General features: G+C 34.6%; 1 protein-coding gene across 1 annotated transcript; it reads left to right on the forward strand.

Moving 5' to 3' along the window:
* Nucleotides 1–658: 658 nt before the first annotated feature.
* Nucleotides 659–12,374, forward strand: LOC124359704 (facilitated trehalose transporter Tret1-like). Its single transcript, XM_046812655.1, has 6 exons — nucleotides 659–811; nucleotides 7,658–8,010; nucleotides 8,865–9,140; nucleotides 10,458–10,766; nucleotides 10,856–10,964; nucleotides 11,926–12,374. The coding sequence occupies exons 1-6, from the start codon at nucleotides 760–762 to the stop codon at nucleotides 12,192–12,194; spliced, it is 1,368 nt and encodes a 455-aa protein (XP_046668611.1). The 5' UTR covers nucleotides 659–759; the 3' UTR covers nucleotides 12,195–12,374.
* The last annotated feature ends 190 nt before the right edge of the window (nucleotides 12,375–12,564 follow it).

Genomic DNA, 12,564 nt, shown 5'->3' on the forward strand with positions numbered 1-12,564 from the left:
TAAAAACACATAATTAGGGCTAGAAATGTACCAACACGATGACACACATAGACTGCGATGGACGTACATCACTACTACCCTCACTTGTCCTAAAGTCGGTACATGACTCGTGTCACAGTGAAGGTATATTAACATCATATAATATAGATAAAGTATGTATCATACTTGAGCTATATCATACGTGTTAACATATTACATAGCTATAGAGCTATCATAGTTTAACCATATTTTAAAAATTAAACATGAACAAGAAGAGAATTCTGCGACCAAAAATATGGGCATAGAGAATTTGAGGTTAACATTGATCTCATGGAATAAACGTCAAACTTATTATCACTTCAGCCTGTTCTTAATCGAAATATGAGCAACTCTCTGGTGTATCATTACTTTAAAAATCAGCATTGATTTACTACTTCAATGAATGGAAAATGCGTGTAATTTATGAATGACTTCCACGTGTTTCCCTCCTGCACGTGGAGCACGTTGGCTATGCCGGCTGGTGACCGTTCAAGCCATTTATGGTGAATGTGTCGGATGATGAGATTTCCCTTAATCTGGAGACTGCACCAATACAATACGATATCAAGAAACCTAGTTGGAGATAAGCAGAGTTGCGCACGGTTCGGCAAAGTGATCGATGCGTATCTGACGTCTATTATGATATAATCAGGTACTTACTTAAACAAACACTGTTATCACTGAGAGGGCAGAACTTCTGTGTCTGTGGACAAACACCAGAAGGTAGCCGAACCGCCCACCATGATCAACTTCCCCGGCTTCAAGGGAAACCTGTACGCTTGCGTACTCTCCGGTAAGTCAGTCTACTCTTTATTTAACACAAAGAGAATATTTTCGTTCGGGTTTATTTAAGAAAACCAAAGAAACGTTTTATCACAGAATATTGTGTTTATTTTATATTTACTTGTGTATAATTAATTGTATGTTACAAAGTAATCTTGGGAGTCAACTGATCGATCTGGAAAGTAGGACGAATCCACGCTAAACGAAGGTACAATAGGTATCTAGTTTGGTTTTCACTCTGGTACTAAACTGATGGTGTACAAAATATAAATAAACACTCATACATAACTGAGACGAAGTCCCAGAGAAGCGAGAATTTCAGCGGCAAGCTTGTTCGTCAGGTAGTGTACTTCAAATTAATAATTATTTATTAAAAACCACTATTATGTTAACTATGAACGTGTTAACTAAATTATCAATCAAATAGGTAAAAATTCGTTTTTCACATTTTTTCACAACAAGTTTGCGCTGAGTCAAATATGTTTAAAACTAGATTAAGTTTTTTTTTCAGAGAGTACAACTGATAAAATTGTTCCAATAAGCTTAGCTAAAGTAACTCGTATATTTATACTAGCTACTGTAGTTATAAACTAAAAAATACTAACTATTTGGTGCAACTCAAACAATCACCAGATAGATGGAATATCGAATGAAGCGGATTATTGAGTGGATAAGAAAAGTAAAAACATTAAAGCGTTAAAAGTTTGTTATCTCGTACGAGACATTCTTTTTCAAACCCCCCAAATTTGTAAAAACAGTTGGAATAAACTTTGACTTCAACGTTTGTAAATTTGATGAAAACTCAGAAATTTAAGCAGATTTATGATATAAAATTTTTACAAATTTGCAATACCATAACATAACGTGTTTTTAATTATCAGGGTTTAAAAATATGTACAGACTCGGGCGCATGAGATGGAAAAAGTAGACGACACTATTCTGTTCAATCTAATCTATTTCTCAAAGCTTTATTACATATATTTTCCAAACGTTCTTACTTTTAATACGTTACAATATACGCAGTATAAAGTTAAAGGAGAGTCAGTTCCTTTCCCCTTTCTCTTCCAAGAAATATAAGATGGGTTCTACAGAAATTTAAATCCCGGATACCTCACTGGCATGTAAGACTCATTTTCCAAATAAATCGAACATATCTTTTATTGATGACTTCAATAATTTAGTGAGGAACTTCTTATCTAATCTTGTTATTGTCACTTGTCCATGTTATGGTGTACTTGGACAAGACGAACATATTGATTCTTGAACGCTACATGTCTTGTCCACTAGAAGATACAACATGTGTATTTTAACCTTGATCAAAATTTGATATCATTCATTCTTGGATTCTAGATTCTTGTACACTGTCATAGTTTTTGAGACACAGGATGAATTTAACACAATCATATTTCATTATATATGTAATTTTGCTATTTCTTGGCAAAATAATTATATTAATTAAATTTGGCAATCAGTTACTTTATGCCTATCCCTCTGTATGTATATAATAATGATGTATTTATTGGACAAACATTATATTTTCCTTAATCTATGGCAAATACATTACAAGTAATTTAACTCATAGAACATTTTCTGGTATAATACATAACATAACCATTATTATGGTTCAAAAGAAAACCAAGAATAAACGCTAATTTCTTTTGTATTTTGATTACAACAGAAAGCATTAAAAAGTTTACTTTTTACCCGTATTTAGTGTACGTAATTTCACAGTATACACTAATACAATTTGACCTTTTGAAGTACGGTAGACATTTGGACCTTAAAGATTTGTGAGATGCCATAAAATACATTAATGAGTCTACTTAAAATGGAGATGTAACTCAGGAAGGTTTTTGGAAGTTCGTCCATACAATAATATGCACAAACAGTAATATGCACTGTGAGACAAAATAATGAGAATCTCGCGCGATTATTAAACATTTTATAACATAAAAATCACGATTCAAATTCTAAAATGCAAAATTACGGGATACTCGAGACTGAATTTTGGATTTAACGTCAAATTTAATAGAAACGTATTTTTATGAAATTGGTTTGAAAGTTCGGCATGAACTTGTACAGATATTTTGAATTTCTCTGATTGGAACTCAGCTATACGGAAAATTAAGGGATAAAGGGAGGACAATATTATATAAAAGTCATTGCTGATAAATACAAAATTAACATTACCTACAAGAGTAGTGTGTACGATATTAAGAAAGATTTCTAAACAGTAATGAACAAAACAAAGCGAGTTTCCCGCCACCCTAAAAACCTGTAAAAGAACAAAGCCGCGATTTTGGGATACACGTAAGGAAAGGGCTCGGTTCAGACGGTACTTAGTAATTAATATGTAAAAACAAAGGAGTAAAGTGGCGCCCCGTCGTATAGCCTATCTCAATTTTTGTCAATCCTGTAAGTCAAGTATCACTCCAGAGACTACAGTATCGCTACTTAAAGACATGTGATTTGTGATAAAGGTATTAATCGATTATAAACATCTTCAGTTCTGTGAATTCAGTGAGTTTTTGATAAATTTGCAAGACAAACGTTATTAGTTCAGTATACAAATCATACTGGGCGAATTAGGGGTGTGGCTGCCTCCTTGAAAGATGTATAGTATTATGTTCTCATGACATTGAGGGCATTGTATTGGTACCTTTGCAATGTAAAGCCAATTGATCCGTTGTAATATTATCACAACTGATTACCAAGTATTGTGCTGGTTTTGTACCGTGTCCAACTAGATTGTATTGTTTACGACAAACGAAACACTCCTGTGTATTAAGCCTAGAGGATCCCTCTGAACACTCTGATGATTGCGTACAGTAACAATATTGCAGAGAGCAACAGTACACTCGGGACGATTCCAAAGACCTTGTATGCAATGGTCAGCCAAATTAACAACTATGGCCAGAAACAGAATAATATACTCGCTTTCACTTCTTTCGGTTTCCTTCTAAATACAGTTTGATTTATTAGTTTTAAATCCCTAATTAACACTTACTAGCCTTACTCGTGTTTTGAACTTTGTGTAGCCAACCATGGAATTCAATAAATTTATTAACAGGATTCTTTTTTTATGATATTCTCTGAGACATTCATTTAACTACAGTTAACTGCTATTTCTTGCTTGAACCACACTTTTATTCACTGCAACATAGTTTATAAGTCTATATTAACATCTTCAATGCCAGGTTTTATACGCTGAATTCGGTAAAGTTGTGTATATATATGTACATTATTGACCATAATCAACAGAAAAGGGGTCTAGAACAAGAGTTATAATTGAAACAATATAAATCCATCAGTATGAAGTTGGAAAAATGCAAATAGGTGTGATGTATTTCTTTAAAACATCAGACAACATTTCTAATGGTAGTTCTAACAGATGCACGAATTTTAATCTGGACAGATCATAATGAGTGAATTAAATCCTCTGATTCCAACCCCGGGGTGGGGGTTATTCGAATTCTCTGATTTGAGTGAATTGTGAGGAAAGCCTTTAAATAGCATTTACTCAAACTCATAGACAAATTTAAAAAAACTAACATCCTAGTTATTTTCAGAAAACTGGCTATTTGCGTAATAATGACGACTTAACGTAACTATGATAGGAAGGGTTTATTCAATTCACAGACTTGACTCAAGGAACAAGAGTCCGTCTGAAGAGATGCAAAAAGGTCGGTGACGAAGAAGCTCAAAATGAACTCTTTACATCGTTTCGACATCAGAGATATCTAGACTAGTCCATGTAAAAGTGAACTGGATTGAGATCAAAAGTATTGTGTTGTAAATTTAAAGTCTCCTTTCCTTACATATTTATGTAAAATTGAGTATTTTATACCCAACCATTTACCAAAACCACAGATTTTACAACAAAAACATTACAACAACGTAACACTTTTGTTGATATTAAAGGGTTAGTAACCTATACGGTTTACTTTAACTGTTCACCTATTGCAATTGTAACATAAAAAACCACTTAAATAATAGCAACTCATCAATGGCTGGCCTTATCTGCTTGTAGTTATAGTATATACCAACTCGAGATAAACTGTTTGTTTGTAACCAACATATCAATTCAAGGACTCTCTTATCTAGCAGATCCATAGCTGTCAAAGTAAATCAGATGATACCAAGTGAAATTTTTGATAAGGTTTTAATTGGGAATCAAATAACCTTATTGTACTAAGGTTAGAAAAAATACATTTAAAACAATTACAATACAGGCCACGATACTCGGCGCCTGGTTTGCACTTGCATTTAATCACTTTACCCCTCCAAACGACATAGCACAGTAATTTTATGAAATCAACATCTTGCATAAAACAAAATCTGATATATTTATTTTCGTCTAAAATGTTTTTTGGTGGCTTATGCATTGTTTTCATTTTTATATGATCACATCAAGATGAAAGTAAATATAAAAGTTAAATTTTGAATATAGTATACACAATTTACGTAGAGGAACTGTGGTGGGGGATATTCCCCATCTCTTTTGCACTACATCTTCTATTATTATTATTATTGTCATTATTATTATTGTTGTTGTTATTATTATTATTATTATTACTTTGGCGAGGTCAAAACTAGTATTATTAGTGAAAAGTATAAACTTTATTGCAAGCTTATATTTCGAGAGTCATGGCAGTTAATTACTTTATAATATCCACTTTAGATTGAATACCATATCTTTATTCTTCATGTCTTCAGATATTTCAGTCTTTTTATTGACTATTGCAGTGCTAATTGCTAAATGGAATTGAGACAATACGCGGGTCTTTTAAATATATATTTCTTAGAGTAGAAGAGACCACGTTTCTGATTTCTTTGTTCCCTTTAGTGGCTAGGGAAATATGAGTCCACTCAACCTGAGTCCTACACAATAAGTAAGTGTGGTTACTTTAAGGTCTCTAAGGTGCATCATAGGCTCTGTTTCTCACAGGCCTGTTGGTTGTTGAATATCTGAAACCTTATGATTGACAAACTGAAAACTGGGGAAGGATAAGAAAAAGTAGGAATTATTCGTCTATAGGAGGCGTAAGAAGAAAGTCAGCACCAGAAGTTTCGGTATCGCCACATTTGCCCAACGATCAAGATGGTCAGTACCTCTGGTTCTAGTTTGGAATCCTCGCAGATACGCCAAGTATTCAGATATGTTTCTTCACAACGACATGGCGCCAGCGAGATACACAAGACGGGATTTACCCAACCACCTAATACCATAGTGTTTCTAGGAAAATCTTGGGCGGACTAAACTCATGACATAAGCCCTACGCCGTAACCTGAACCATGAAGCCCCTCTCCACGGAGTAGCAACAACTTGTTGAGTTATTTTTGTCTGCATGCTGAAAAAGTCACCGTTTAATAAACCAGATGACTTTTCGTTGTCTCCATTCTGTCATATTTTATTACAATTTGAAACTTGCCACACAAAAAAGTAATGCACTACTTTGAAAGTGATAACCGTATTTTAGTATTCTTCGACATTTGGAGTACTCCCTTCATTTATGCATAAAATCGTTACAGTAGTTTCTGAGTCAGCAAATCAGTCAGTGGCAACCTGGCAATCGGCTAATTAGTTTCTGAGTTACTAAATCCATCAGTGCTACTTTGATAATCGGTTCATTAGTTTCTAAACCAGTAAATCAGTCAGTGATAAAATATGCAGAAGATTCTGAACATGAAAAAATGTTATATATAAAATTAATTTAGAAACAAAAGTGATTCACATATGACAACTACGGTATAACATGTGTATGATTATCTTTGGGGTTTACTTTTGTTACATCCGAAATCTTTCACCATAAGAGCTTTGTATCATAATGTCGACTTTTGGAGATTTTATCGTTAGATTTAGAAGCTTTCTCAGAAAACTCAAGTTCTCATAAAGTATTGAGACTGAACATAAGATGAGAAAAATATTAAATAAATTGTCTTAACCTTGTGCAATCATTCGTTATGTGGATAAATCCAGAAAATAGCATAATGTTGTTGTGATCTCGAACTTGAAGTACGATAGTACTATCTATAAATGATACGGTATCACATAATAGCGACATTTTATCTCAATATTGTCATTCTCGATAAAATTTTTAAGATACGTTACACAAGTATCGACAGTGCATTTGACGATGCCCAGGAGAGAAGGGTAAAATTTACACGTACTTATTTTTTGAGATTAGGTTATTAGGGGTTATGATAATAAATGCATCGTTGTTCTAAGAAAACAATCCTTGCCGTGTCCTCATTCGTAATGTCAATGTTATTAGTTAAAAACGCTTATCAATATTTTGCTATCAAAAGAAGATTCGTTTCTATACCATCCAATTTTGCTCAAACATTTAACATAATTGTAAATCGGGTATTAATAGGGGATATAACGATTGGCAGAAAGAGCACTGGTACCCCCAAACACTATTCCTTTCATTGTCACGAAAGACGTGGTTGTGTCCTTATATAATGAGCAAATTGCCTCTCAGCTCCTGCACTATAGCAAAGAGTATCTGGAAGTTGTGCAAATTTAAAGGATTGGTTTTGGTGATTATACTCTTTACCTCTCCAAATAACTCCTGCTACAATTCCCATATCCTTTTCTTACAAGTATTTTAGATTACCTTTAAATTGCTCTTGATATTTTAACATAAATATATTCAATAATGTGTCTAAGGAAGATTTTTTTTTTCGGGAAACCACTCATCATACAATACAACCTTCTGACGGTGTCAAGGAATCTTTATTAATGTCATATTCTGATATTTGATTTGTAGATGTCAAAAAAGTTATTTTAAGTCTTATTTCAAGATCATAGTATATTATTTGATTATATATTTCCTTGTGGCGTTGTTAACAGCGAACATGGCTTCGGTGGCGGTAGGGACACATTATAGCTGGCCCTCCCCCACCCTACCAAAGTTGGAGGACCCCACCAACTCCTGGCTGCTGCTAACGGATGAGCAAGGGTCGTGGATCGGTGGTATGACAGCCCTGGGTACCATGTTCGGTCCTTTCCTGGCCGGCACCCTCGTCAACCTGGTGGGACGCCGATGGACCCTCTTCATCGCCACAGTACTCAGCATCGTCGCGTGGGCAGTGGTTTTCCTGTCCTCCTTGGTCTGGGAGATCTACATCGGCAGGTTCCTCGGCGGACTGGCAGGAGGAATGGCCTTCCTTACCGTCCCCATGTATGTCGCTGAAGTCTCTGAGGTAATTAAATGTGTTAATAGTAATCCCAGTTCCGGATAAATGGTGAAGTGAACATAACCTACCAATGTTGAGGGAAACATTTTGAAAGATTCACAGAGATGAGTCTATCCACAAACTTCTTAATAATTCAATATATTCTAAGTGAATAATGAATATGAATAATGAAGTTTATTCCACAGTAATTCTAATTTACAAGACATGGCAATAATGGAATATTACTAACCACTGTTACCAGTAGTTGTGGCTAATTAACAAATTTACAATACATAATAAATATAATAGATTTTAGTTCAGTTCAATATATAATTAAGGTTATTATATTTATATTATTATTATTAAATGAGGCTCTATATAAATTTCTTGTCCTTAAGGGCAACTCAATATAGGCTTCCTACGTTTAAAACTTAGTTTTCAAGAATGAGAGCTCAAGTTTAAATATATTTCATCACTTATGTGACCTTTCCTGCAAATTTTAAAATGCTATTATACTTACGCTGTACCATATAAACAATTTGTATTTCATAAGAGTAGATTTATCAAATGTGATATTAATTTGTTAATGTTTTGAAATTCACTTTGTACGAATACACATTTCTAAAGAACTTTATTCTGAAACTGAACATTTATCTCGAATTCTACATCAATTCTGAAGAACTAGCTTGTAAAAATACATGATAATATTAAAGTCAAGCGTTCTGAAACAACTATTTTTACATTAATACGTTACAGCCAGCGAAATTTTAATTGACTTGTTAGAATGAGATTTTGTTCTTAGCCTAATACATTTATTCTAATACCTTGTTTGAAAAGTTCACCCTTCGTATAGTCCCATCTAACGAAAATGATTTCCTCAGCCTGAAGTGCGGGGGGCGCTGGGATCTCTCTTCGCCTTTTTCCTCGTCGGTGGATTCCTCATCGAGTACGTGTTTGGCCCATACGTTTCCTTCTCAGCTCTCATCTACATCAATTTCATCCCTTCCATCCTCTTCTTCATCCTTTTTAGCATCATCCCCGAGACGCCCTACTACTGTCTCCGCAAGAAGAATGTCTCAGGAGCGCTGGCCAGCCTCACGTGGCTCAGGTCAGGACGTAGCGCAGAAGATGTGCAGAACGAATTGTCTACTATGCAGGTATACAGCCCTAATGCTTTATTTATAGCTGAATTACACCATTGTCATATGTTTATTATAGTTTTTATATTTCTAAAAATATATTTACGTACTTTTAACGTTGCGAACACCCTGAATTACAACGTACATTTCAATTAAGATAAAAAATTGTCTGTTTTTACAGTAGATTTATTTTACCACAGAGAAAGAGAAACTAAGTGAAAAGAAGAGAGGCAGTGGGTAAACGCTGTAATAGTTGCTGCGCTAGCCCTGTGCTCTCTTCTCACCTCTACGATCTCTTCACCTACTCTCTTCTTTGTGTTTAAAAACAAAACCTGTACGTGTTTCACAATCAATATCTACTAGAGGTACATGCTCTGCGAAACACAACGTTTCTATTAGATATGCTATAGTGTGGAGAGTATGTTTTCCAATAAGTGATTTATAAACTATATACGTTGCATTACATATGTCAATACAATCTTAATTTGTTCTTACAATCTGTAAATGTTAAAACTCTTTTACTTTGCTACTCTGTGAGTAACTGAATAAATGTATATTCAAACAAGGTTATATTACATATTTACTGTTTAACTAAGTTGAATGTTTACTGCTTATAAAAGTATCTTTACATGTCCCTACTAATATTTATAACAAAATATTTCCGTACATGTAACGTTGTAAACATCCTGAATGATAACATGCATTTCACTAATGGTAAACATTTTACACCTTAAAATTTATAAAGATAAAAACGTACCTTAAGTTTCAACTCGTGCACACTCTTATTAATTTCCTCTAAGGTTATTAAGTTATTAAAGTGAAATTTCAGGACATTTTCAAAAACTTACACGTAGATGAGGGGTATTAATCTAGCAACTATAAAAATATTCGTGTTGAAAAGTTTTCAATAACTAACTGTCGTACAAAGAAAGGGTATTCAGTTCAGAGCAGCATTAAAACATTGGTAACTTGATCATGCTAACGATTGTTCAAAATCTACTTGGTGGCCAACATTTTCAGAGGCTAGAAAACTTGTTGGAAGGTCTTCGTGGAAACCACATTTCAGCCTTTTATCAGGCATAGATGCAACATTAGTGAACTAATTAAACCTTATTGGAAGCTGCCAGGATATGAACAAAGGATGTTTTGTAGTTTTGTACCTAAACAAAACTTGTATAAAACTAATCATATACTTGAGTTATAGGCACATTTGTCTAACTGTTTAACATAAAAAGTCATTTAAATTGTGCAGAACATTAATTTATTGATAACGGAATCATACCTTCCAAAAAACCACTCTTACACTTGGACACTAATTTAACTTTGAACTTGTAGAGCCAAGTGAACAAATCAATGTCAGAGAAGGCAACCATTGCGGACCTTGTTACTCACCGAGGCAACCGCCGCGGTATGATCATCTCTTGTGGGCTATTCTTCGTCCAGCAGTTCAGTGGTCTCAATGTTGTTCTCTTCTATGCTCAAAACATCTTCATTATGGCGGGTACTTCATTTTCCTCAAGTGTCTCTACCATCATTATGGGCGTCATCCTTTTCGTGTTCCGAGCTTTCGCTGCTCCTCTCGTCAGGCGATACGGAATGAAGAATGTTTTGATCTGGTCTGCCGTAGGGATGACTATTTTTCAGGTACGTTCTTAGGCCAAAATATCTCTTGTCAATGTCTTGTTACTATATTGACACTTGCTTCAATTCTCACGTCGAATGTTTTCCCGCAGTTTCTACTCGGTCTCTACTTCTACATCGTGTCAAACGGCTCGGACATGTCTTCCTACGGTTGGATGCCCATACTGAGCTTGGTGGGCTACATTCTATGCGTCACTGTAGGTAAGGGTATAATCATAACAGGATTATAATTATTTATATAGAAATTATATTTTTTATGAATCGGTTCAAGGGTATTTTATGATGATAAATCTTTAAGAAAGATTTATATCATTCTACAAACTGAAATTTACAGGTGTTTCCAACAGCTTGTAATAAACACTCAGTATATAATATAACTTTACTTGCCAGTAGATGCAAAATGATGATTCATGTTATTGAATCTAGAACAATATAAATCTCTAATTGAGTACCTCGTGCATTAATTCCGATTTACAGGGATCAGCCACCTTACAGGAGTCTGAACCCTTGAGTATTTCGGAAACTACCAATTCAATTGTGACTGCTGATAAGGTGTGCGTAGCTAAACTGAACTGTATTAAAGGCCCATTCCAGTCTTGAACATGCTTCTAATCGGTTACGATCATTTCGAAAGATAAAAATTACTTATGATGGATATAATCGAAATTGTTATTCTTCTAACCGCTTCTGCTTCCTGAAGACTTTGATCTTTAACAAATATTATTGTAATGTGTTTGTTAAAAGAAATTGTGTGACTGTTGTCACAATTTGCATAACTGTTTGTTATTGGTATTGGTATAGTCGTGGTCTTGTAAAGCATGATCAATGTTTTTTATTTGTTTATTATTCTTATTATTCTTGAGCTGAGCTATAATCATACTTGTTTAATAATCTGGTGTAAGCAAAACGAACTCAAATGAAACACGTGCTTTATACAATGCCAATAAATTGTAAACGCCACTGTCAAAAGTAGCCGTGTTTGAACGAAAAACTGTGTGGTAATACTAGTTTACAAGTAGAAAAAAAGAAATGTCTATACCATTAACAAGATTAGATATAACTTTATATCCAATAATTTAAAAACAACGCCGTTTTTCTTGTGTTGCACATTAGCCAAAAGTTTAAGAACCATATTTTACAATTCATATTTAATGTATTACAGGATTTGCACCTATTCCATGGGCCGTATTTGCCGAATTGTTTCCCTCCAATGTGAAGGCTCTCGCGTCTTCAATCTGCGCCTCCTTCGCCTGGTTCATCGCCTTTATTCTTACCAAGTTCTTCAACAACGTCACCACAGAACTAGGTGCCCATGTCGCTTTCTTCATCTTCGCCTTCTTCTCCCTCCTGGCCCTGCTCTTCACAATATTCGTGGTGCCCGACACGCGAGGCATGACTCTTCAGGATATTCTGGACATGCTCAACAGCTAGTGAAAGTTGCCGACTAAATGTGTGGGGCTTTCCTCTGACGAATATGTTCAGAACCAATTATGTGCACTGTGGATGTTAGGTTTTTGTACAAAGCGCTTAGCAACAGATGTTGTTTCAAATAAACCAAATGTATATTTTAACTATTTTATAAGTAACAAATTAATAAAGTATATACTACAACTTCATAGTACTTTTTAGGAGGAATGGATATTCGCCCAAAATGTCCCAACTAATTAAGCCCAAGGGATTTCCCATCTAAGAATCTACTGTTGTTTTACGTTTTTTTGTTTATTGCACAAACAAGTCCAGGATACTATACTTTTCGTAGACATCCTGATCACTCATAACATATAAAAGAACTAAAATTAAA

The sequence above is a fragment of the Homalodisca vitripennis genome, chromosome 4, assembly GCF_021130785.1.
Source record: "Homalodisca vitripennis isolate AUS2020 chromosome 4, UT_GWSS_2.1, whole genome shotgun sequence".
NCBI classification, from domain to species: domain Eukaryota; kingdom Metazoa; phylum Arthropoda; class Insecta; order Hemiptera; family Cicadellidae; genus Homalodisca; species Homalodisca vitripennis.